Source organism: Bufo gargarizans, chromosome 2, assembly GCF_014858855.1.
Source record: "Bufo gargarizans isolate SCDJY-AF-19 chromosome 2, ASM1485885v1, whole genome shotgun sequence".
In the NCBI taxonomy this organism is placed as follows: Eukaryota; Metazoa; Chordata; class Amphibia; order Anura; family Bufonidae; genus Bufo; species Bufo gargarizans.
The window spans coordinates 286,727,504-286,754,948 of NC_058081.1; the positions used below are offsets into that span (position 1 = coordinate 286,727,504).

General features: G+C 45.5%; 1 protein-coding gene across 1 annotated transcript; it reads right to left on the reverse strand.

The window, feature by feature from the left end:
• Positions 1-1,061: 1,061 nt before the first annotated feature.
• On the reverse strand, positions 1,062-21,485 carry YAF2 (YY1 associated factor 2). Its single transcript, XM_044280357.1, has 4 exons — positions 21,178-21,485; positions 20,915-21,040; positions 11,690-11,842; positions 1,062-4,770 (listed from the first exon to the last, which is right to left on the reverse strand). The coding sequence occupies exons 1-4, from the start codon at positions 21,201-21,203 to the stop codon at positions 4,533-4,535; spliced, it is 543 nt and encodes a 180-aa protein (XP_044136292.1). The 5' UTR covers positions 21,204-21,485; the 3' UTR covers positions 1,062-4,532.
• Positions 21,486-27,445: the final 5,960 nt, after the last annotated feature.

Here is a 27,445-nt window from a genome sequence, read left to right on the forward strand (position 1 = left end):
TATAATGGTATAGAAACACATGGCAGAAAACGCTCTATGCTTCTTGCCAAAATCAGCATCAAATTATGCGGATTTTAGGAAGAAATGCTACGTTTCAACATTTGCAATACAAAGGCAGAAACGTGCGGCATAAATGGACATGCTGCAGATTTAAAATCTGGACTGCATATCATGTTATGTGGATTTCATAGCGGATAAGATTTCTTAAAGTCATCTACTCTCCCGCTACTCTGAAACACTGTGAATTTTCCGCAAGCAATTCCACTGTGGAAAATCCACAGCGTTTACTACATGTGTGGGCATACCCTGAACACCATGTAGACAAATTAAAGGGATCATTACTGGATGTCGTCGCCCTCACAGGGGTTTTGGTGGCTAATTATGACATCAGCAGGACACTTCACTCAATCTAACAGTATACTCACTATTGAAGGTCTACTAAACATCATCATGAGACAAATACTAAAAAAAAAGTTTGGGATGTAGTCTAATCATTTGCTTCATCTATCACGGTTGCCCAACTCCAGTGTTAGATAGAAGATGAAAGAAAAGTCAGTAGTTCTGATGGCTAAAACAACAAAAAGGAGGGAATATGCAGTTTAAGAGGAAAAAGATAAATACTTTTATGTTAGTATGCCTTGCAGCCTATATGGATGCTCATCTTGATCCCATCCCTCAACTTGTGGTTCCTCCTTACCCAAGAAGGCTCCAAATAAAGCAGCTTCCCAGGGTAGGATAGATATAGCTAACAGGAATGGTTACGCTTTTTCCTCAGGGCAGTTTAACGCATGTTTTTAATCCAAACCTTTGGGCTGTTTCACACGAGCGGATGCCGTGCGTGACATCCGCTGCGTGAATGACAGCCAAGACCCGATGCAGACTGCAGAGGCACGGAGCATTAACATGACTGATGATGCTCCGTGCCTCTCTGTGACCTCTTTACTACGAAATCACAGTGAGATAAAGTTGTCACTGTGATTTTGTAGTAAAGAGATCACAGTGAGGCATGGAGCATTATCAATCATGTTACTGCTCCGTGTCTCTGCTGTCCGCATCGGGTCTTGGCTGTCATTCACGCAGCGGATGTCACGCACGGCATCCGCTCGTGTGAAACAGCCCTAAGGGTGTTTCTCTGCGTGATGAAAAGTAGATATTGTTCCATATAATTTTTGCATTAAAAATCTAAACCAAAACTACACTACATAAAAGCAGTCCACATGTAGGTAGTGCTCATTTTGTGGGTAACAAATGCATGGAAGCAAGAAATGTTCTGTCCATTTTTCATGTATGCAGCTAGTACTTGTTCACAGTGTTTAAAGGGGGGCTCCCTCTAATAGGCCTACGGCATAATCACTTCTTTGAGTGGTTCCAAATCTCTCATTCATTTCAAAAGAGAATAGTCACATTGTCTGATGTGGAATAAAAGTCTAATGGTGAAAACTGCTCAAATGGAGGCTATATGCTTAGCAGATTCAGCTGCCCTAACCATTCACAAACCACTGACTAAGTGGCACTGAATGTGCCTAATCTGTATCTTACCCAATGCCACCACGTTTCTTGGAGTAAACCTGCAAGTGTACAGAGTTTTGCAGGGTGCTTGACAAATCTGAACAAGGAGGGGGAAGAGGTTATTAAATAATAAAAACGTCCAATCACCTATTAAAGGGAGTATCCAAGACCTATAATGCCGTCCCCCCTTCCCCCCTATATCTCATTACCCAACACCTGCATCGCTTCTGATGCTGGCATGGCCTGCGGTGGCTGGGAAGCCAATAGCAGGTCGCAACGGGAACGAGCCTCCCTAGCATCTCAGTGAGGCTAGGAAGGCTAGTTCCAGTGCTGTATACCCCCTGTCCCCACGATGCCAGATGTTTTCACCCGCGCCAGTGAAGCTGGTGCCGGGGAGCGAGGTACTTACAATCTGTGTGAGGTGCCCAGGCATTTGGGGGTGCATTATAGGTCTTGGATAACCCCTTTAAATCACCCAGTGTTCCACTTATGTGTCATGAACTGTTGCATATAGACTGGCAGAGAGGACAAGACTGGAAGCACTGGAACATTAGGGATTTTAACTGGTAGTTATATACTTTATTATTTTATAATATCTTCTTAGGCAAATCTGCCAACAACTTGGAAAACTCCTTTATGTTGGTAAATACCTTAAGTTGTTGCATTAAGTCCACAATCTTCATTCCTTCATGATCTTTCAGACCCCCTGAAATTCACAACCTGACCCTAGTTTCAGACATTCCTCATGTGCTGTGTCTATCCCAGTAATATATGCTGGATCTGTGTGTCCAGGGTACTGCTGTCTTCACTAGCTTTTATTTATCATTAACAGCTTCATTGCTGGACTTCTTTCTCCTACAGCTCATGAGGTATTCCCTCTCACTTGTACTGACAGACATTGATGGTGAAGAGTGTGTGATCGTGAACAGTAACCCCCCAAGGAGTTTGCTGTGGGTGCTCTGCTTTCTTTACATTCATACACCGCCTACACAGTTTTCCCCTTCCTCCTTCAGACTGATTTCTACAGCTTGTGTGCTCTTCCCTCCCTCAAAATTTAGATATCCCCCCCCTCCACTTAGGAGCAAATGAACAGTAAAAAACAAATTCAATGCAATGGTGTTCAGACTTTAAAATGTGTTAAAGAGAGGTTAACATTAAACATTCTTGTGGAAGTTCTACAGTTCTTTAAATCAAGGTCCTGGTTTAATTATATCCTGCCATTGCATGGATAACAGTCCACAAACACCTTTACACATTGTAAAATCTACATTTAGAAGTCCTTAATTTATTAGCTTGTACATACTGCATGATGTCCTACAGGTGGGACTGACCGACAATCTACAGTACAGGTAGCTCCAGACTCTCACTCTGACAGATGATGGCACTGAATGTCAATCCCTTTGCTCCCCTGGGGGAAGTCAGGCGAGACAGCTGTAGGCTAAATGAGTAGACGACCAATAACTATTGAAGGTGTATGGGCCCCTGAAAGTGTACATAAACCTTCAGATAACCCTTCTCAAAACCTATTCTAAATGTGGTGGTAATCATTATTGTAATGTTTTTTGTTTTTTACTTTTCCTTGTGAAATAGATACCTGAAGTTTGCACTTTGCAATCCATACACTTGTGTAGCGGTTGTATGGAAGTATGGATTCCTCTGGAACCACTCTGAGCGCTGTAGAGGTAGCAGCACACATCGCTGCTCCTGCCTGTAGCAGCCCTTCTCTCCTAAAGCCTGACATAGATGTGCTATGTCAGGCTTTAGCAGAGCGGGCACAGGCCCTGCGCTCGCTCCACTCTGCTATAAAGCCTGCACCGATATGGTTCAAGCGTCAGAACAGGTCATCAATATGAGATCAGTCGGGTCTGACTCCCAGCACCTTCACCGATCAGCTGGTTGAAGATGCAAGGGTGTCGGATGTTGGACCCCCACGTTCTAATATGGATGACCTGTCCTGAGGATAAGTCATCAATATCCTAACACTGGACAACCCCTTTAAAGAAACTTTTCTGTAATGTGATGTAGCCCAGTGCAAACAAATTGGTTTACAGATCGTATAATCATCCTGATAAAAGAAAAATCACATAGTATATTTACTGTAGAGTTGCAGCGTTCCACATACAAACCAATAAATTAAATGACAGTGCCTTTAAATTCCTCATTACACATCTCCATTATTAGCCCTATAGTTCTCAGGTGATGTCATTTGCTTCTTTCAGTCAACATAAATTGTGTATAACACTGGACAACTGGGAAGTACTGTTTTACTCTCAAGGGGTTAATGCAATTTACAGGGATCCATTCATAAAACCACAGCTTGTCTAATTCCGCACAGTGATCCATCCAAGAAAATATCCAATGGAACGTTGAAGCCTCACACCACAGCCTGCCTCGCATAGTCACAACCCCTGGTCTACTCTCCGGATGTACTGTAGGAGGCAGCCGCTCACACTGTGTGACTGGAGCTGAAACCGGCTTATGTCTTGGCACACCCAAAATATTCAGCAAGTGTGCTTATGACTCTTTTACTAGAGACTAAGAATGATGGAACAGGTGTTAAACCGTTACCTATATAATCCAGATTTCGGAAAGGTACAGCCATGTGTAAACATAAATCTATATGACTGGATAGAGACATCTGTGGTAGCGTCCCTAAGTACTGCAGCTTGGGTTTAGTGAGACTCGTAAAGCAAATGTCACACAGGATAGACACGGCAGCTAGTGCGGACTATTGTCATTTGGTAAATATCCGAGTGCCTACATCAATCAACATGTACCAGGAACATTTGGACTTGTTAATATTTCTGATTATGCAAACCCTCTTCATCTTTTGGTGTCACTTACCTTGAAAGGCTTATCTTTCAAGGCGCACTTAAAATATAGCATTAAAAAAATAAGTGCATACATACTCACTTTCTTTCTCAAAAATATCAGATTTGCGTCAGATTTTTCCCATGTAACTGTGGTGAATATTGGCAGAAAGAAGTTTCTTGTCACAATATCTAGAAAACACTAGAGAAACTTTAATGAGATTCTCCATTTACGGATGAGGTTTCGCCCCTGGGTGATGATGACCTGGATATTCCCCGCTCTGTGTTTTCTGAGCCAGATCCACTTTGACTATGTTGGTCCACAGAAGTGGCACTGGATGTAGGAGGGGACTTTGTTTTCTCTTTAAAGTCTGTAATAATGACCGTTAGGTCCCCCACAGTGACTTCCAAATGCTGTGCACTACTTCGGTCCACATTTTTCAACCGTGGCCTACAAAAAAATAAATAAAAAAAAATAAATAATATAGAAACAGGTAACTTTTTGACTATATTACCCTATATATTTCTATATCTGGTTTGTTGTATTTGTAATATTATCAATAAAGATTGATTATAGAATATTAAAACACTTTTGTGTTTAAAATGTAACTGTCATTTCAATTTTTTTATGTGTTGGGACAGAGATTTTAAAGGGTTTGTCCCACTTTCTAAGCCTTTTTGACTGACCCATTGGAGCCTTGGAGGGGAGTTCCTACTCCTTTGGTCCCCCGCTGCCATGACTTGTAAACGTCTGGTGGACAGGGGTCGTGTGTGCCCTGCAGCCAATGACTGGGCACAGAGGTGACTTGTCCCCTAAATGGACTAAGAGCCCCTGCTATTTCATCTGTTGCCAGAGCTCATTGTTGGCATCCCTGCTCCACTCTGTCTTTCCAGGGCTTACTAATGAACCAGGGATGAGTTTATCAATATTAAAGGGGATTTCTGAGAATTTTGAACTGATGACCTATCCTGGGTCCCGGGACCCCTGCTGATCAGCTGTTTGAGATGGCACTGGTGCTCACAGTAGTGTCACTGCCTCCTGACAGCTTTCCCTAGGCCATGTGACATCATGTTCATTGGTCATATGGCCTAGATGCAGCTCAGCCGCTATACAGTGTACAGTGCTATGCTTGGTAAGCACGGCGCTACTGCAAGTTCTGGTGCCTTCTCAAACAGCTGATTGGCGGAGGTACCCCCACCGATCATGTACTGATGATCTATCCGGAGGATAGGTCATCAGTTCAAAAATCTCAGAAAACCCTTTTAAAAAGGAGTTATAACCGAATATTAGCAAAAACTACATTGAAATTCAAATATAATATATGATACATATTTATAATAATTACATAAATGTTAAATTGGTTAAAATTGTATTGTGTTACTATAATGCGTTAGCATACTGGCCTGACTGCAGAGTGTTTTTCATTAGGTTGGTCTGGGTGCCTTGGTAAATCCGAGGTCTGCACTCTGGGGTAGGTACTTATGGTGTACCCAACCATGCATTTTTCTGTATACAGGATTTTAAATGTTTGTGTTTTTCTGGGCTACAATAAAATTCTTATATTTGGTATATTTTGGATTTGTGACTTTTTATGTGTGGCCTTACTTTATGTCTACATACATTGTGCGAGTGTCGCCTCCCATCTCTTGCTTTGTGCATACGTACCACACATCTAGATTCACTGGTTCATTTGTTAAAGGAAATGTGTCACCGCAAATGTTATCTGACAGTTAAAACCAGATAGGAACACATCTCTTTTTTTCTAATGTGTTTTTATTTTCTGACTACAGATTTTTGTATTCTATTTCCTGAGCATGATTATGAGGGCTGCCATCTTGCCTGAGCTGTTCTTAACAGCATTAAGAAAATTGCTATGGTCCATAGACACAATGATCTGGAGGGGACACTATTGACAGGCTAGTTTCACACCAGCGCTTGTACATCTGGCAGGCCAGCCCGGCAAGAAACAGCCTGCTTAGGGCTGCAATCGAGTAATTCGACACAAAAAAAAAATCCTTGATGCTAATTTTTCGCATTGAGGATTCGTTTGTGTCATGTGACCACGGAGAGTGAGTGAAGCGCTTGCTGTTACTCAGTCTCCGTGGTCACCTGCCGGCCGCACCACGCTGCATTGGATCCTGACACATAGTGCATGTAAGTGCGCACTATGACCTGGCGCTGTGTGACATCAGAAGGACAGTGCAGAGCACGGAAAAGAAGATGGACGAGTCGTTGAGCGGCACCCCTACAGGAGAGACTGATGGCTAGAAGCAGAGATTGTGGCACTGGGGATGCTGAGGAAACGGAGGAATGCTAGCATAGGGGGGGTGATGTCAAAGAGTACTCATGGCATAGAGGGAAGGTGATGGCACAGAGGACTGATGGCATGGGGGAGGCTGATGGCACAGAAGACTGATGGTACTGGGGGGCTGATGGCACAGAGGACTGATGGCACTGGGGGGAGCTTATGGCACAAAGAACTGATGGCACTGGGGGGAGCTGATGGCACAAAGAACTGATGGCACTGGGGGGAGCTGATGGTACAAAAGGAACTGATAGCACTGGGGGGGGGCTGATGGCACAAAGAACTGATGGCACTGGGGGGGGAGCTGATGGCACAAATAACTGATGGCACTGGGGGGAGCTTATGACACAAAGAACTGATGGCACTGGGGGGGAGCTTATGGCACAAAGAACTGATGGCACTGGGGGGGGAGCTTATGGCACAAAGAACTGATGGCACTGGGGGGAGCTGATGGTACAAAAAGAACTAATGGCACCGGGGGGGAGCTGATGGCACAAAACTGATGGCACTGGGGAGGGAGCTGATGGCACAGAGGACTGATGGCACTGGGGAGGGGGAGCTGATGGCACAGAGGACTGATGGCACTGGGGGGGGAGCTGATGGCACAGAGGACTGATGGCACTGGGAGGGAGCTGATGGCACAGAGGACTGATGGCACTGGGGGGGAGCTGATGGCACAGAGGACTGATGGCACTAGGGGGGAGCTGATGGCACAGAGAGCTGATGGCACAGAGAGCTGATGGCACTAGGGGGGAGCTGATGGCCTTGGGGGGGGAAATATAATTTCCCACACTCCTAAACAATATGTAATCCCAATTCAAAATGACAAGTCCCTACACCTAATAAGGCCACTTTGACGTAGGTGGTGTAGGGGTGCTCTATTGCTTGCCCTTGATTTACACAATACCTGAACCTCCTGCAGTTCATCAGACTGGATTTGAAGGGGTTATCCCATGACTAAATGTAAAAAATTTAAAATCAGACATCATATAAAACATGTCTTGTACCTCTCACGGATCCAGAGATCTCCCCATTCATTGCTCTGCTAGATTTATATCAAGCTGGCAGCTCAAGGGGAGTGTCTTTCCTTCTGCAGCTCAGGGGGCATGTCCATGCTCTACCTATCACAGCCTTTTCAGTGAGCAGGTCAAAGAAATAAAAAAGAACTGCAGGTGGCGCTATACAGATACATTTTATTGAATAACTCAGTGACTATGCTACATTTTTAATTACATGCAATTACAGAAGTATTCAGATCCATGGGCTGGTTCGAAAACTGTAGAATATTTTTCGTGGGACAACCCCTTTAAAAGTGCTAGAACTCTGGTTCTAATGAATCGTGGGAGGTACAGGTGTTGTGACTATGCTATGGGCATCAAAAAAGCCCTTGTATCACACCAGTCTGAAAAGTGGCCAAACTGATTTACTTTTTGTAAAAGAACTCGAAAAAGATTGTTTACGGCGACAGTGAGCGACAGAGACCATAGCTGGCTAAATGGAGGGCTGCTATTTTAACCCACTATATCTAGTAGATATATGATTTAAAGCAGAGAATCTAAGCTTTAAAACAAGAACAGGATACCGGTGCTAGCCACAATATTGCCTAAGCTATTGCCTTTAGAAATTGGGTCAAAAGTGAGAGCTGTAGTATATGCAGCTTTCATTTCACAGCACTATTTCTGGTGGTATCACTTAGATTTTCAGCTATAAAACAAGACCTGGCTCATATCTCCAGCTGCTATACACACTGAGATAGTCATTAGTAGCAAGGACATATCTCATACATTCTTGGTTATCGAAGTGCCCGGCAAGAAAAGGTTTAAAACATGGTTTAAATGACAAATAATATGGTTAAATAATTTCTCCGGTCATTCCACCTAATCAGTATTCAGTAATAACCTGTGAAAGAAAGATCTTTTACCCCTCGCTCTGCCAATGCAGACGTCTCCGCTGCCCTCACAGACAATGCAGGTTCTCCCCGCGTCCGGGTCCCAACTGGATGTGGCCACTTTTACTGTTCAGCTGCATACAGTGCCTTGTTAAGTATTCATACCCCTTGAACTTTTTGTTAACATTACAACCACAAATCTCCCACCTGAGCTGTGGATCTCTGCAGCAACTCCAGAGTGACCATGGACCTCTTGGCTGCTTTTCTAATTAGTGCTATCCTTGCCTAGGCTGTCTTGGTAGGTTTGCAGTTATGCCATAATCCATCAATTTTCAGATGATAATTGAACAATGCTTTGTAAGATGTTGAGAGCTTGGGATATTTTTATTTTCAATAACCTAGCCGTGCTTTATTTACACTTCTCCACAACTTTATCCCTAACCTGTTTGGTGTGTTCCTTGGTTTTCATGATGCTGTTTGATCACTAATGTTCTAACAAACCTCTGAGGCCTTCATAGAACAGTTGTATTTATACTGAGAATAAATTACACACCAGTGGACTGTATTTAAAAATTTCTGAAGGCAATTGGTCACGTTGGATTTTATTTAGGGTATCAGAGTACAGGGGGCTGAATACAAATGAACACCACAATGTTCTGATTATTATTTGTTAAAATTTGTAAAAACCATGTCTCTTTTCTTTTCACCTCACAAATACTTGATACTACTTTGTGTTGGTCTACCACATAAAATCCCAATAAAATTTTTGTGGTTGTAACTTGAAAAAAATAAATAAAAAAAGCGGAAAAGTTCAAGGGGTATGAATACTTTTTCAATACATACTGTGGTAGTAAATGCAAACCACATGCAGTCAGCATCTGGGTAGAAGAACCCACACACTGTGACAGTGCAGAAGAGATGGCGGCATCAGCAGAGGGAGGGTGGGGAAAGTAAGAGTACTATTTAAAAGATCTTCCTTCCACAGGTTATTACTGAATACCAGTAGGTCAAATGACCAGAAAGTTCCCTTTCTGCCCAGGCTATTTTTTAGCAAATCTGACATGTAGAAAATGGAGATGAAATTCTAGAATTTCATTTTTTGGCAGATTTTCCATTTTAATAAAAAAAATTCCACTAACAAAGCAAGGGTTAAAGGCCAAACAAAACTCAATATTTTTGCCACCGATTCTGTAGTTTACAGAAACACCCCATATGTGGTTGTAAACTGCTGTATGGGCACCCGGCAGGGCGCAGAAGTAACGCCATATGGTTTTTGGAAGGCAGATTTTGCTGGATAGTTTTTTTGACACCTTGTCCCATTTGAAGCCCTTTCCATTTTGGAAACTACGGGATAAGGTGGCAGTTTTGTTGGTACTTCTATATTACACTTTTTGTGAGGCAAGGTAACAAAAAATAGCTGTTTTGGCACCGTTTTTATTTTTTGTTATTTACAACGTTCATCTGTGGTATTTTTATAGAGCAGGTTGTTATGTACGCGATAATACCAAATATGTATACTTTTTTGGGTTGTTTGTTTTAGTTTTTGTGAAAAGGAACTTTATTTTATTTATTTTTTACTTGAAACTTTACTTCTTTTTTCACTTTATTTTTTTTGTCCCACTCTGGGACTTCAACTTTTGGGGGTCTGATCGGGCAGCTGCTGCACCCGCCCGATCAGAGCGCCATAGATGTACGGCGCTGGGCGTTAAGGGGTTAATAGAACTTGACTTATCAAGTTTGATCCCAAGTGCTAATATGAGGAAACAGCTGCATAGGGATGATGGACAGAGTCAGGTAATGCATATATACCGTATTTTTCGCCGTATAAGACGCACTTTTTTCCCCCCAAAAGTGGGGGGAAAATAGCAGTGCGTCTTATACGGCGAATGTAACTTATTTTGCCCAGTTTTCAATGATACACCCGCCGCGATGCCGCGCGGCGGGTGTATCAGCTGTGAGGGAGGAGGGGCTGGGGGCGGCATCTGCATTTATAATGACAGCGGGGCCCGTGCAGTGACTATTCTACTACACGGGCCCCGCTCACTGTATAATCATATCTCTCTAATAGTTAATTGTTCTATGCATGTAATCGCATAATGAGCGCTAATGAGCGCTGTGTATTACCGTACTTAAAACTAGCAGCGCTCGCCGTTCGGAGCAGAGAGGAGGAGGCAGGCCGGGAGGACAGGCACTTGCAGCGCGAGTCATACGTCACGCGCCTGCACCGCCCACTTATGAATGAAGCAGGCGGCGCAGGCGCGTGACGTATGACTCACGTTGCAAGCGCCCGTCCTCCCGGCCTGCCTCCTGCCTCCTCTCTGCTCCGAACGGCGAGCGCTGCTAGTTTTAAGTACGGTAATACACAGCGCTCATTATGCGATTACATGCATAGAACAATTAACTATTAGAGAGATATGATTATACAGTAAGCGGGGCCCGTGTAGTAGAATAGTCACTGCACGGGCCCCGCTGTCATTAAAGCAGATGCGACCCCCACCCCCTGTATTGAGGGTCATTCACTACAGGGACACTTATGGAGAGGATCTGTGGATGACAGCATAAGATGCTATATATGTGTCATCCACAGATCCCCCCCATAACTGTCATTCACAGATCCTCATCCTCATAACAGTGCCATCCAGAGAGGATCCCCTATAAGTGTCACCCACAGATCCCCCATAAGTGTCACCCACAGATCCCCCATAAGTGTCACCCACAGATCCCCCATAAGTGTCACCCACAGATCCCCCATAAGTGTCACCCACAGATCCCCCATAAGTGTCACCCACAGATCCCCCATAAGTGTCATCCACAGATCCCCCATAACAGTGCCACCCACAGATCCCCACAGATTTTTTTCTTATTTTCCTCCTCAAAAACCTAGGTGCGTCTTATAGGCCGGTGCGTCTTATACGGCGAAAAATACGGTACCTTTTATCCACAGGTCGGCTTTACATCCATGGATCTCTATACACATAAACAAGCCTGTATGTGAAGAAAAACTGCCCTACAGTAAGACAAGGTTCCTGACAGACTATATGAGGAAATCAGGACTCCCAACATGAGCTTTGCCTGATTTACCTACTAGAACCTCCTTTACATTTACAACATGTTAGGTTTAGATAAATGAAGTTGGCATGTCAATACAGTGGAAAAAAGATTTCAAAGAATACTACCTTGTTTTCTTGTTACTGTTCTTTTTAATAGATGTTTCTTTTTCACTCTTTTCTTTCTCTGTTCTGTCTTTCTTCTCCTTCTTTGACTGCATGGGAGGCACAAATTGCTGTGTCACCTGCTGTGAAACCAACTGTGAAACAGGTCTTGGTTTCCTGCATAAAGAAAACACAGTTATTGAGGCAAACATTCTTGCTATAGGTAGAAGACCTGGTCTACACCACTCATTGTGAGAAGCCAAATTACAGCGTTGCTTTGGTAGCAATGGGTTGTGTTGACCTCAGTAGTCACTTCACCTCATGGTGTAGATGGAGAAACAAACATTTTGAAGTCAGAAACGACAGAAATGCATTTTAGTTTTTTTTATGTATTTATCATGATGAAGCAAGCCTCAGTCTTTAAAGTTCAAATCTGCATAAAATGTTGAGTAAAGTTTGTTCACATTGCTGTTTGAAGCTCTTACACCACATCTGATATCAAGAACCGATGGTAGGTCATTGGAGTGCATCGGGCACCGGTGGTGTCCATCACACAACGAATTCAGCAAAGCATTGTGGCTACCGTAATCACCTAACTCTGCAAACTCCAAGCTGCGTCTGTAGTACAGCTAGATCCAGACTGCCCCCATGGTCCTACTGAACTTTGATCACCGTTTTATAAAGTCCAGGTCACCAGAACAACAAGGGGTTTCGATGTGGTGGAAGTGAAACCAATCTTACTTGTTACGCACTACTTTTTACTTCAATGTCTTTTTCTTCTCCACTCACATTTGCGGTTAGCAAATTGTAGATACCGTCCGTGTTGCATAAGCAGCTTTTGGCGGACTCAATGACTTCAATGGACAAGTATAGGACATGTTATATCTTTTAGCGAAACAGACATACAGATGCGAAAAGCACATGGTTCATCTGTATCAGTATGTCCGTTCCGCAAAAAAAAAAAAAAAAGCGGATGGCACAAGGACAGTATCCATATTATGTGGATCTGCGGTTTGTTGTGTGAAAGAGGCCTTAAAAGGACTGTCACCACAATCCTTGACTATTAAATGCAGTAATACGTGGGTAGTATTGTAATTAAGTCTAGATAACTTATTTATTTTTTCCTACTGCTCCCCATTCCCTGCTGTCAGCGCACAGAGCTGCTTATAAATGTCAGGACTGCTGTGCATGTGCACAGGAGTCCTCTCCATCAGCACAGCAGCCTGGACTGTGTATTTCAGTGCAGCTTTGAGTGCTGACAAGGGAAAACAGTGGACTCCTTTATCTGCAGTACTCCTCATGTATTACTGTAGATTATGGTCCTGAATGGGGCTGACACCTTCCCATTAAATCTTGTTTCCAGTTATCAGAAGACTCCACATTTTTGTACAATCAAAACTGTATTTCCACCACAGTTCAACCCTCCATTGCAGGATTTTCCTGACATATGCTGTACCACGGATGAAAGGCACATGCATGTGCTACTGCCAGGAGAAAGGATGCCAGCTGCATATACACCAAATGCAGGGCCCTGATGTTAAAAGAGCAGTAGGGTGCTGACACAATCTTTTTTGTTAGTGTTTTTTGGCTTGTAAAACAATGCTAGGAAATTCAGTTTTTCTACAAGCATTTTTAGAGGTGTCCTTTTCCTGTCCAGCATTTAATATTTTCCATAGACTTCCGTGCAACATCTGGAGCTGGCATTCTTATCCTAAAAAAAAGCCAGCCACCAGGAACTGCAAAATTCCTCAAAAACACCAAAAATACATGTGACACCAGCCTAACAGGTAACTAAATAACACTAAAGAATTAGGTCACATCTAAAAGATTACAAGATGAAGTTAAAGGGAACCTGTCACTGGGATTTTGTGTATAGAGCTGAGGACATGGGTTGCTAGATGGCCGCTAGCACATCCACAATACCCAGTCCCCATAGCTCTGTGTGCTTTTATTGTGTAAAAAAACGATTTGAGACATATGCAAATTAACCTGAGAGGAGTCCTGTACGTGAGATGAGTCAGGGACAGGACTCATCTCAGGTTAATTTGCATATGTATCAAATAGTTTTTTTTTTACACAATAATAAAAGCACACAGAGCTATGGGGACTGGGTATTGTGGATGTGCTAGCGGCCATCTAGCAACCCATGTCCTCAGCTCTATACACAAAATCCCAGTGACAGGTTCCCTTTAAGTATTTGCTTGTCTTGCAGATTTAGGGCCAGCACACACAGTTTTTTGGCACGTTTTCCGCATGGAATCAGAATCAAAAAACGCCTTCAAACATCCTGCCATTTATTTTAGTGGAAAGCAGCACTTGGACACATTGAAAAAAAAAAAGCAAGGAAAAAAAAGTAGCAGAATGCCCTATCTTCGTGCAGAATGCACTCCGAATTTCCCATTGAAATGAATGGGAAGTGAAGAAATATCGACGTACGCTGTTTGTTAACCCTTCAGAATTTCTATATTTCTGCATAAGTTTGACCTAAAACTACATCAGATTTTTACACAAGTCCAAAAAGTAGATAAAGATAATCAGTCAAAAATATTAGACTACAACATTTATTGAGGAAAGTAAAACACTGGGTAACACTGACATAGAAAAGGATCTAGGAATTTTAATAAACAGCAAACTAAGCTGCAAAAACCAGTGTCAGGCAGCTGCTGCCAAGGCCAATAAGATAATGGGTTGCATCAAAAGGGGCATAGATGCCCATGATGAGAACATAGTCCTACCACTTTACAAATCACTAGTCAGACCACACATGGAGTACTGTGTACAGTTCTGGGCACCTGTAAACAAGGCAGACATAGCAGAGCTGGAGAGGGTCCAGAGGAGGGCAACTAAAGTAATAACTGGAATGGAGCAACTACAGTACCCTGAAAGATTATCAAAATTAGGGTTATTCACTTTAGAAAAAAGACGACTGAGGGGAGATCTAATTATTATGTATAAATATATCAGAGGTCAGTACAGAGATCTATCCCATCAGCTATTTATCCCCAGGACTGTGACTGTGACGAGGGGACATCCTCTGCGTCTGGAGGAAAGAAGGTTTGTACACAAACATAGAAGAGGATTCTTTACGGTAAGAGCAGTGAGACTATGGAACTCTCTGCCTGAGGAGGTGGTGATGGCGAGTACAATAAAGGAATTCAAGAGGGGCCTGGATGTACCGTATTTTTCGCCCCATAAGACGCACTTTTCCCCCCCCCCAAAAAAATCGGGGGGAAATGCCCCTGCGTCTTATGGGGCGAATGCTGACAATTTAACATCGCTGGATGCGATGTAGAGTGAGCGGGGGCCGGGGGAGGGACTGGGAGGAGGAGCTGGGGGCCGGGAATAGCGGCAGGGCGGTGCAATCAATGTACTATAGCCCCGCCCCTCCGGTATATAATATTAAATGTCTTATTCAATTAAAATGTATTAGATATGCCCCCTCACTCCTAAATTGCTAATCGTACCTTACATCCTATTCCTAGGTTCTGTAATACAGGCAGCGTAACTCCTTGATGTCACGTGCCTGCGCCGCCTACTTTATGAATGAAGCAGGCGGCGCAGGCAAGTGACGTCAGTGAGTGACGTGCCGGCCGCCCGGCCTGCATTACAGAACCTAGGAATAGGATGTAAGGTACTATTAGGAATTTAGGAGTGAGGGGGCATATCTAATACATTTTAATTGAATAAGACATTTAATATTAGTATACTGGGGGCGGCGGCGGCGGGCGAGCTGATCCGTGGATGGCACAGTTAAGGGGGGGGGGGGTCTGTGGATGCCACTGTTATGGGCTGGGGGGCTGTGGATGCCACTGTTATGGGCTGGGGAGCTGTGAATGGCACATATATAACAGTGCCACCCACAGATCCCCCCTGTAACAGTGCCATCCACAGATCCCCCCTGTAACAGTGCCATCCACAGATCCCCCCTGTAACAGTGCCATCCACAGATCCCCCCCTGTAACAGTGCCATCCACAGATCCCCCCCTGTAACAGTGCCATCCACAGATCCCCCCCTGTAACAGTGCCATCCACAGATCCCCCCCTGTAACAGTGCCATCCACAGATCCCCCCCTGTAACAGTGCCATCCACAGATCCCCCCCTGTAACAGTGCCATCCACAGATCCCCCCACTGTAACAGTGCCATCCACAGATCCCCCCTAACAGTGTCCGTCATCCACAGATCCCCCCCATAACAGTGTCCGTCATCCACAGATCCCCCCTATAACAGTGTCCGTCATCCACAGATCCCCCCATAATAGTGTCCGTCATCCACAGATCCCCCCATAACAGTGTCCGTCATCCACAGATCCCCCCCATAACAGTGTCCGTCATCCACAGATCCCCCCCATAACAGTGTCCGTCATCCACAGATCCCCCCCATAACAGTGTCCGTCATCCACAGATCCCCCCCATAACAGTGTCCGTCATCCACAGATCCCCCCCATAACAGTGTCCGTCATCCACAGATCCCCCCCATAACAGTGTCCGTCATCCACAGATCCCCCCATAACAGTGTCCGTCATCCACAGATCCCCCCCATAACAGTGTCCGTCATCCACAGATCCCCCCCCATAACAGTGTCCTTCACAGATCCCCAGTAATAGTGCCACCCACAGACCACCATTAGTTCCAAACCCACCAAAAGCACACCTTTTGGTTAAAAATATTTTTTTTCTTATTTTCCTCCCCAAAAACCTAGGTGCGTCTTATGGGCGGGTGCGTCTTATAGGGCGAAAAATACGGTATTTCTGGAGCGTAATAATGTTACAGGCTATAGCTACTAGAGAGGGGTCGGTGATCCAGGGAGTTATTCTGGTTGGCTGATTGGAGTCGGGAAGGAATTTTTTATTCCCCTAAAGTGGGGAAAATTGGCTTCTACCTCACAGGTTTTTTTTTTTTTTTGCCTTCCTCTGGATCAACTTGCAGGATGACAGGCCGAACTGGATGGACAGATGTCTTTTTTCGGCCTTATGTACTATGTAAATTATCTTATATCACGTATCTGTGAGTGGCAAAAATATGTGGACCTTTGCTGGCGTGACCTCCTGGTGAAGCAATAACTGCAACTAAACGTTTCCAGCAATTGTTGATTAGTCCTGTACATTGGCTTTGATAAATTTGAGTCCATTCTTCTGTACAAAACAGCTTCAACTCTTATGATGGTGGGTCTTCTACAACATTTCTACTACATTAAAGTGCATCTGTCAGAAGATTTGTACCTATGAAACTGACTGACCTGTTACATGTACTCTTGGCAGCTGAAGACAGCTTGGCGTGATCTTTCTTGGCGACCACTCCTAGGTAGCGTAATAATGGTCTTGAATTTTCTCCATTTGCACACAATCTGCCTGACTATGGAATGGTGGAGTTTGTAACTTTTTCCAGCCTGATAAGCATCAACAACTCTTCCTCTGAGGTCCTCAGAAATCTACTTTGTTTTTGGCATGATAAACTTCTACAAGCATGTGTTGTGAAGTTCAGACTTTGACAGATCCCCCACTCATACCAGATTGTCACCCCATTGAATGAAAACACCTGACACTAATTTCACCTTGAAGTCATCTGCTAATCCTTACGGTTTCCTACATGGCAACAGCTGTTGCAGCCAGGATTGCAGAGTAGCTGTTATCCCATAGAAATGAATGGGATTGCTGCGCGGGTCGCAAGGAATCCAGCAGGGTTGGATTTCTTGCAACTGGCTCAGCGATCCGATTCATAAAGGTCCACATACTTTTGCCACTCATGTCATGTGACCAACTCTCTGATCTCCAACTGAAACAGGACAGGAAGTCAGTTACTTCTCTATTCATTCCTATGAGACTGAGGCTTCCATGTGAATACATAGAGAAACGGACTTCCTGTCCACACAAGATGCTGTGTTATTTGGAGAGTCAGAGTGCTGGTCACATGACTGAGGATCAGAAGGGAGGGGATAACTCACAAATACAGTCACTGGTAAGAAGATTACATCATGTACCTTTCTAACAGGTCGGAGACTACAGATATTTGTGGGAGTTCTTTAATGTCTGTGGTGCTACAAATGAACAATATGACCACTCTGCCTTATCAGTCAGTACATTTACTATTCACTTCAAAAATGTTTATTGGTCCTTGGTGGAGAACGTCACATCTTAGCACTTACTTTACTATAATCTGAGAAAACTACATGAGGCAGTGATGACACTGGTGTCAATGACCAAATGTTTATTTGTCCATATACCAGGCCTCGCCCTTATAATTTATTTTAGGCTAGGGCTAAATAGTGACTTTGGCCACAATATGCATTGCAACTTATGAAAGGGAATAAGGTTGCATGGCGACCCACAACTTGTGGGATACATGTACCCGTTCGCTTTCATTGCATTGTGATCTTTGGCAATGTGGTGAGTGTTGCAGCCAACACACGTCACACGACCAAAGGAAATGCCTTCCATGAGGACACTTAACCCTCTGCTCTCCTGCACCACGCTTTCTTCTGTGTATGGCCAATAAGCAGGTGATCAGAGAGGCGCTATACTTCCTGCTATTTCCTCTGGTGCAGGAGAGGGAAAACAGAGGAGCGGTCTATAGCACCTACAATTTATACTATGGCAGAGCTCTCCAAACACATGCTCCATGCCATGCAACCCTCACTCCTGCCCCAAACGCCTCTGTATACGACCGTAGTTGTCCGTGTGCTACTCCACCCTATGCAATCCTCACTCCTGCCCCTAACGCCTCTGCACACAACCATAGTTTTCATCCATGTGCTACTCCATACTACGCAACCCCTATGGCTGGGTTCACACGGGCGTTGCGGGAAAAGATGCGGGTGCGTTGCGGGAACATGTGCGATTTTCCCCCGCGAGTGCAAAGCGTTTTTCAAATACGTTTTGCATGCACGTAAGAAAAATCGGCAGGTTTGGTACCCAGACCCGAACGTCTTCACAGAAGTTCGGGTTCAGTATTCTGTAAATGTTATGATTTTCCCTTATAACATGGTTATAAGGGAAAATAATAGCATTCTTTAATACAGAATGCTTAGAAGAAGGTCAATTGAGGGTTAAAAAAATTAAATTAAAATTAACTCACCTCCTCCAATTGATCGTGTAGCTGCCGATCTCCTGTTCTTTCTTCAGGACCTGTGGTGATCCATTATCATGGTGATGGACCATGTGATGAGCTCAGTGACATCACCACAGGTCCTTTGACAGGTCCTGAAGAAAGATCAGGAGACCGGCAGCTACGTGATTAATTGGAGGAGGCGAGTTACTTTTATTTTTTAACCCTCAATTGACCTTCTACCAAGCATTCTGTATTAAAGAATGCTATTATTTTCCCTTATAACCAGGTAATAAGGGAAAATAATACAGTGAATAGACTGTCATCTTAGCAATCATGCGTGAAAATCGCTTCTATGGGGCCTGCGTTGCGTGAAAAACGCAGAATATAGAGCATGCTGCGATTTTCACGCAAAGCACAAGTGATGCATGAATATCACCGCTCATGTGCACAGCCCCATAGAAGTGATTGGGACCGGATTCGGTGCGGGTGCAATGCGTTCACCTCACGCATTGCACCCGCGCGGAAATCTCGCCCATGTGAACCCAGCCTAACTCCTGCTCCTAACGCCTCTGTATATGACCAAAGTTTTCATCCGTGTGCTACTCCATCCTATGCAACCTTCACTCCTGCCCCTAACGCCTCTGTATATGACCGCAGTTTTCATTCGTCTGCATCTTTTGTGGACAGTTCCCTGACCCATTCATTTCAATGGGGCAGCGCACACATCTGTATTTTTTGTGGATCCATGTGGCCGTTCTGCAAATTATAGAACATGTCCTATTCTGGCCCAGTCTGTGGACAAGAACAGACATTTTTAATAATTGGAGTGAGTAAAATGTGGCGTGCACGTAGAAGGTATTTGTATTCAGCAGACCGAAATATAGATATGGTCGTGTGTATGAAGCCTAACTCCGAGACATCCAGACTGAGGAGGCGGCTACGGTATGCTTCTGGCCCAGTACTCTTCCTGTTTCCCTGCCAAGCTGCAATCAGCTGGCCATCCTGAGATAAGGGCTTGTTCACACAACCCTTTCCCATTCCATGTGCAGTCCACGGACTCATAGAAGTCATAGGGACTATTCACACACCAGTTTTTTTTTTTCCGGTGCGCTCAGTAGGAGAAACTAAATGTATATCCTATTCTGGCTCATTTTGGCAGATTAGACTCGCCACTTCAATGCACAGGATAAAAACACACAATGCACGAGGAGGCCATCTGTGTATGATTGGTTTTTCACTGATCTGTTTCTTTTAGATCTGGACATGGTCCTGTAAATAAGGTCTACAGGTGACAGTTCTTGCTGCCGTCACGTAGAGCAGCTTTTCTCACTACTTCTAACCCAACAGCTCCAGGCATCAAAGTTAGGTCTGTATGGCACCAACAGATTACCTGACCAGTGTCTGCCCAATCAGACCAATAGTTGGCGATCTGTGTGTGTAATTAGTCATCTGACCAATGATTGGTCAGATAATCTGTTGGTGTAATCCGGGCCTAACCTCCTGGTCATATGTGCTGCACAGTAAGAACACAGCATGGGGACAACATGAGCACCACCTTTAATTGGGTATTCCAATTGTTACCAGTAATCCCTTATCCTAGTGCAGGGATCCCCACTGATCACGAGAATGGCGACCCCCATACCCCTTGGAGCCCCCCCCCCCCCCAAAACAAATAGAAATCTGGAAGTCCCACAGATAATGAATGGTGCAGCATGCCGCCCCATCAGGAAGGGAAAACGGGACCCCACCAATCAGTTATCCCCCATAATAACTTCCAAACTTGGCACATGTTCTTTAGCCTCTTCTACACCAAGAGCCACAGACCTTCCCAGGAAACATCCTTAGGGGGTCCCTAACATGGTTGGAAATCACTGCCCTGGGGTACACTTATCTCAGGCTGAGAGCCCCCAACATTACTCAACAGGTATAGATTCAAGCATGTCAATCATTGCCAAAGAGAGGGGGGGACACCTGTGTGACCAAGAGAAGCAAGCCCATAAGAGCCAACATGGCCGACAGTGGTAGATGTCAGACAGCTACTTCCTGTCCCAGGAAGGAACCAATCAGATGACTACTTTCATTCTGCAGCACAGTCTGTTCTGCCTCAGCCACCCCTATAGGGGGGCTGACATGGCACGAGCCTAGCCTTATACAGGACAGACTGGGGGCCCCCGGGCCACCGTGCATTGTTCGCCTGCTCTCACCGGGTGGACGTCCCCTTGCGCACATCACACATCAGGCACTTGAAGGCCTCGGCGCTGTTCTTGAAGGTGCACACGCTGCAGTCCCAGTATCCCTCGTCTGACGACGGCTTCGGCTGCCGTTTCGGCCTGAAGAAGAGAGGAGAGTGAGACGCAGACATGTCTACATGCAGCGCACAACAAGGCCTGCTCGCATCTGCTGTGGCCTCGGGCGCTGGAGGCGGAGAGCTCCTCCCGTCCCCGGCACTGCCGCCCTTTCTGCTCACCTTGTCGGGCTTTTCTTGTCTCCCATACTGCGCCGAATGACTAGAAGCGGAGGCCGAGCAGCACAGCCCCGGCACACGAGCGGTAGCAGGCGGCTGCACCGACCGCGATCAGCCGCAGCCAGCTGTCCGCCGCCACACGTGACCCAGCCCGTCCAATCACAGGACGCCCCTGGCCGAGTCCGAACAGCGGGAGAGGCGTCCTCTCATCATCTGACTGGATGTGTAATGGAGCGGGCTCCCGGTGCCGGAGTCTCAGGATGGCGGCGGTGGCACTGGGACCGAAATGTCCCCTCACCGAGGGCACTGCCACATATTGCTCAGCCCCAGGTCGCGCTTTACGTCGCAGTGATGTATTTTATTTTTAATGTGCATTTTACAAACCTTACTTTTTTAATGTATTTTCTATGGCAGTAGTCATATGGGAGGTTTCCTTCTGCAGGAGGGGCTGTATTTTTATACTTTATGTCTAACTTATTAATGTTTTAGGGGATAGGGTGAAAAACAAAAAACTAGCACTAGTGCCCATTTTTTGTTTTTCTGTGAGGTATAAGTGCCATCATTATTACTCTGGGTCAGTATGTGTACACAGGTCACTGTGGATATGGCAATCTGCACAAAATAAGGGCATAAATGGGGGGGGGGGGGCAATTTTTGGTGGATATTTTTCCCCCCCATAACGCTCTGCAGTTAAAAAGGTTTTCCAAGATTTTAATACTGATGATCTGTTTTCAGTATCTGGTCGGTGGGGTCCGACACCCAGGACCCCCTCGGATAAGCTGTTTGAGAAGGCATCGGCTGCTGTGAGCGCTCAGCGGTGTGGCCTTCTTGGAGCTGACCAAGCACAACGCCGTACATTGTATCACGCCCGGCCCAATTCACTTCTATAGGGCTGAGGGGCATCTAGGGCAGTGATGGCGAACCTTTAAGAGACCGAGTGCCCAAACTGCAACCCAAAACCCACTTATCTAAAGTGCCACCACGGCACTTTCACCTGACTACCAATATAGTGTATCTCCCATGTACTTTATCATTTAGCTATAACAGCCTGCCTACATTCAGTGCGCTGCCTGTGCCGTTCATAGTGCGCCCTGCGCTGATGAGTGGCAGGAAGAGTCTAAGGCATATTGGCACGCCTTTGACTTTTTCCAGGGTGCGGGTGCAGTCTCTGGCACCTGTGCCATAGGTTCGCCACCACTGGCCTAGGGCATATGATCGATGTGCATGTCGTCATTGGCCTAGGCAAAGCTGACAGAAGGCTGCAGCACTAATTTGAGCACCGGTGCCTTCTCAAACTGCTGATTGGCAGGGATCCCCCCCCACTCAGTTACTGATGACCTATCCAGAGAATACTGTCTAAATAATACATTATACATAATCGCCATAAATATTATGTTTACTACATTATACAGGTTATTATGATTACAGGGATACGAAGAAAAAAAAAAAGCATGAAAAAAATCCCAGCTTTACAGCAGAGCTAGCTGTTTACTGTACAGAAGGTCTGGGGTTCAAATCTCACCGAGACCTGTAAAATTATCTTCATAGTGATATCAAAGTCATGGCATAAAACAGAATTTTTACTTTAACTGTTTTCTTTTATTGAAAAAGTTACTTTTCTGCAAAGTTATTACTAGAAAACAACAAAGAAAATTTTTTGTAACGTACAGTCCTGATCAAAAGTTTAAGACCACTTGAAAAATGGCAAACATCATATTTAGCATGGCTGGATCTTAACAAGGTTCAATCAATCAATTTAATGAAAACAACGAATAAACTGAAACAGGCTGTTTTTTAGTTGATCAAAAGTTTAGGACCACACCTCCAAAAAAAAACTAACCCCTCCCCCTCCAAAACAGAAATCCAACTTCCAAACATGAACTAAGTAATGATTAGCTCCGCCATTATTGTTTATCACTTAAAAAAAAATTTTGGCATGCTTGATGCAAGCGTTTCCATGAGGTGAGTGGGAACATTTCTCCAAGTGGTGAAGACGGCCGCACGAAGGCCATCTACTGTCTGGAATTGTTGTCCATTTTTGTAAACTTCCCTTGCCATCCATCCCCAAAGGTTCTCAATTGGATTTAGATCAGGGGAATACGCAGAATGGGCCAAAAGAGTGATGTTATTCTCCTGGAAGAAGTGTAACATCCCGAAGTATGTTACTAAACTCTCTTTCCCTACTACAACATGTTAAGTGTAATTTCATTGTCCGTCTATATAAGTATATTGTCTTTAATGTCATTTAATGTATTTCTAGGCCTGTTTTATATTATGCTGTAATTTCCCTGTACACCAGCAGGTGGCAGCAATGTGTGATCCATAGCCAGTTTAGTATTGCTAGACTGGAATAGTTCATTCCAGTTTTAGCTCCCCTCCTCTGTGAGCAGAAGTGGGCTGGTCCCATGTCCTGTCTCATGGGGAGGAGAGGAAGTTTAGTTAGTGTACCAGCTACCCTCGCTTGGGGTAGGCTGTGTTAGTAGAAGCTCCCAGAAACAGGGATCCCAACACAGGATCTTGCCTCGGCTGAGGCCAAAGATCACTCTTCCCAGCCTGGGTCATCAGCCTCAGCTGGTTGACAAGAAAAGCAGCCATCTCCAGCCTCCAGGAAGAAGCATTCCCTGCTAGCCAAGCTGTGAGTGCATATCCAGAGTCCAGGAGAAGCCAAATTCCTCCTCAGCTAATCAGGCCCATTACAAGCAGAAGACAGACAGAGCAGAAGATAAATACCTGCCAGATTCTCCAGGCACATAGTATAGAAGCAGTAGAGATACTGATTCCTGCCATACATTGCCTATACCTGCTGGGACCCAAGACTATTGCTGTAACTCGTGCGGAATTATGCTGCATCAAGTAAAGACAAGTTGGATTATATTACCAGTCTGGATCTCATTTACTATTACCAAAGTTCCTCAGTTGCTCCTATTAACACTCATTTTATTGCAAGTGAGCCAGGATCCAGGAGTCCAGCCGTATCAAGGTAGGAGACACCGTTGACACTACAGAGACATTATCCCCCCTCTGGCATTCCTCACCTGGTACGTGAGCTATAACATCTTAAAGGGCCCTGCAACAGTACCTGCGCAAGCTGCAATTGACGTCACGAACAACTCATAAACATATATATATATATATATATATATATATACATATACTGACCCACTGCATCATTGGCCATCGTACCAGTAGTCCTGCTCATTGCATATGTGGCGTCATGAACAGGATCGGATTGAATTGTGTGCCACCCCTGACAACAGGATCGGATTGAATTGTGTGCCATCCCTGCCAACAGAACCGGATCCAATTATGTGTTAAAACTGACCCGACCGCATGTTCCACAGTAGTGCAGAAGCTGCAGATTGTGCAGAAAACCCTGAAAAGTGACTTTATTGCTCTGCTGCTATGCCAGAAAGCGCTAAATGTGCGCTCCAGCAGTGTAGGGGTTAATTTGTCATTGTGAAATTCGCCATATATTCGTAAAATGGCGCTTCTTCATGCCCAGAAGCGGGGAAAGACCAGAACGCCCTCTCAAGAGCGTGAAAATGCTGAATACGCCCCCCAAAAGCTGGAAAACTTAGTAACTCCTCCAAGAGCGCGGAGATGTCAAATACGCCCCCCCCCCCCTGGAAGCGGGAAAACTAAAGACTGCCCCCAGTGAACTTTCTGTTGTGAGCCGAGGGGATGAAGACTCCTCCCTCTGGGCTACATCCTCAGATCTGGCAGTTTGCGTGTTCAAGAAGGAAGCGAAGATGGCGTACCCCCGTCCTAAGTGGAACCAGATGTCCATTGGGGGAGAGCCAGTTTATCCAGAATATCCGCTGGAGATCCAAGTTTCCCAGCTACTAAAAAGGCGCGGTCCCTCGATCTTCGGTACTGGCCCGGTGGCAGTGGATCCCTCCGTGGCCAAAGTGCCTGTGCCACCTACCCTGGCCAGCATCCCTGAGGATCCAGAGAAGGCCGCCGCTGATGTCCTGGTCCCTGATGTAGAGAGCCAGGACTTCATTAAGTTCCTGGAGGCTGTGTATCCCTCCGCCACGCCAAGTGCCACCGCGGAAGACAACATCGTGCCTGTTCCTGCGGAGGACGGAGCTACCTTTGCCATTGACAAGCCGGTGTTCCAGACGAAGATGGCAACCAGGAGGAACCGGCCGCAACTACAGGTAGGAGCTGTCGCGCTCCCTAATGCCCCGGTCCGCATCTGCCCCTGCATCATGTCCTGCGGTCCCAGCAACCGCCACCAGGACTAGGCCTGCTCTGCAGAAATCACCTGGTGCGGCGGAGGCGGCTGGCGTTTCCACTCTGCCGCCCAGTGCTACTCCCACCAAACCTGAATCCTGAGGTGCCCCACGAGATCACCGCTTTCGCCCATACGGCCTGGGAATACAAGTCCGCTGTCGAGGAGTGGCTCAAGCAGGTGGTGGATAACCCCCAGCCAGGAGATCCCAAGCTGGCCCGACGGACCGGAACCGTCCTGTGGTTCTCGGTGGAACGGGAGGTTGGCTTCCTACAGGACAACTATTTGGGACTGAAATCTTGGTGGTCTGACGTTCGGTGAAAAGGCATTACCTGCCTCAGGCCCGGCACAATCTATGTGTGGGGGACCAAGTGGAATACACCCTATGCGTTCTATACAGGGCCCCTTTTCTGCGGGCGTGACCCTGTTAGATAAGCCTCTCACACCTGCCGTCATCCCAGAGACCTGGCAGGAAGAACCAGGCTCTGCGAGTAAGGTAAGGTGCCTCCAAGAGACTCCCGATGGCAGGCTATGCTTCAGAGAGCAACCCCAGCCTGAGCCTGCACCTCTCATCCCCGATTTGGCCGCACCACCAACCCTGAGGGTAGGACAAATTAACAATTCAGTCCTAACGTTCAACCCCAAGATGCAGCCATACACCCTTCCATGGAAGCAGCCTCAAGTCCCTGCTGTGTCCCTTCCTGAGCCCCTTCCGCCAGAGGTTCTGTGCCGGCTGGAGATTCCAGACTGCAACGTGTAACTGCAGTATTTTCCAGGCTGTCTGCCCAACCAGTACCTGCAGCAACCAGCAGAGGGCAGTGGCGCACCACAACCGCCGCTACTATGAGCTACCACCAGAGGCAAGAGCACCCTCTTATGCGCTTCAGCAGCTCGAGTAGTGACAAGGAGCTGGATACCTTCCTCTAAAAGGTGTCCCTTAAAAGAAAAAACTGACATTTGGGAGCCACGTCGTGGACTGATTCCTGACGGGTGAGGACCTGTTGGCCTTTTGTGTGTGTTAACATTTTTGTTTCAAGTTGCCTGGTTCGTCCTCACCCTGATGGTCATGCTCTGTAAGGACTCCTCCCCCCCCCCCCAACAGCACTTAACCCCCTCATGTCCAAGTTCAGTGTTTTATCCCCTTTCTCAGGTTACCGTTGCTTTTATATGACATGTTATACCTTGTGGATTGCAATTAACTTTTAACCCTGTGGATTGCAAATTGACTTTTATCAGTTTCCAGAGGATTCTACAACTTTAAGCACTTTCAAGAAAAAGGACTCAAGTTATTGTTGAGCCTATCCTTGTATTAAAAATTTGCACTATTTTATATAAAATGTTTTATTGCAACATAAAAGCTTGCACCCAAGGAAAAGACTCAAACGTGATATCTGAGCTCTTTGTGATTTTATACTGTAATATTTTTGCACTAAGTACCAGTTTACAAGTTATGTAATGTTCAAGACAACATGCCCATTGTGTGTATTCTTCTTCTAGGTGCTGCAATGTGAATTTCTGCACTGATTGTAACAATTGCACTTAACAAAAATTGTAGCAACTTACTTAAAGTGTGCCTTTTTTACAGCTCTTGTTCTCTCCCCTCCTTATACGGACTGTCTTCATAGGGACGTTGTATACTAATGGCCTACACCCGGTGATATATACCCATAGGTACCCAGGGTAGGATCAAGTGGTAAGTCCAGGCAGATCCAGTTACTTCACAGGTATCCCTGCTGCTTTGGGAATCGTTAGAAGCCCTAGGCTGCTCCTTCCCGCTTGTTAAATGTTCAGGATTGTTCCCATCCTGAAGTGTCTCATTTCCAGGAGAGCGACGGGATTAAGCTACCCTCCTCCTGTGACATTGCCAGAAGATATGGAGAAGATAAATACCTCCCCTTCTGAGCCTTTTGCCTAAGGTATAGTACCTCAAGCCTTAGAGCAGGCATCTCAAACTGCTGTAGGCTGATACCTGTAGGCTGTCCGGGCATGCTGGGAGTTGTAGTTCGCAACAGCTGGAGGGCCGCAGTTTGAGATGCC

Bases quoted from the DNA above. Each gene is read 5' to 3' on its own strand.
- YAF2 (XM_044280357.1), bottom strand. From the start codon at position 21,203: ATGGGAGACAAGAAAAGCCCGACAAG. The intron at 11,843-20,914 runs GTGAGAGCAGGC...TTCTTTATGCAG, and splicing joins CGCAAGGGGACGTCCACCCG to GAAACCAAGACCTGTTTCAC. The intron at 4,771-11,689 runs GTAGTATTCTTT...ATTTTTTTGTAG, and splicing joins AACAGTAACAAGAAAACAAG to GCCACGGTTGAAAAATGTGG.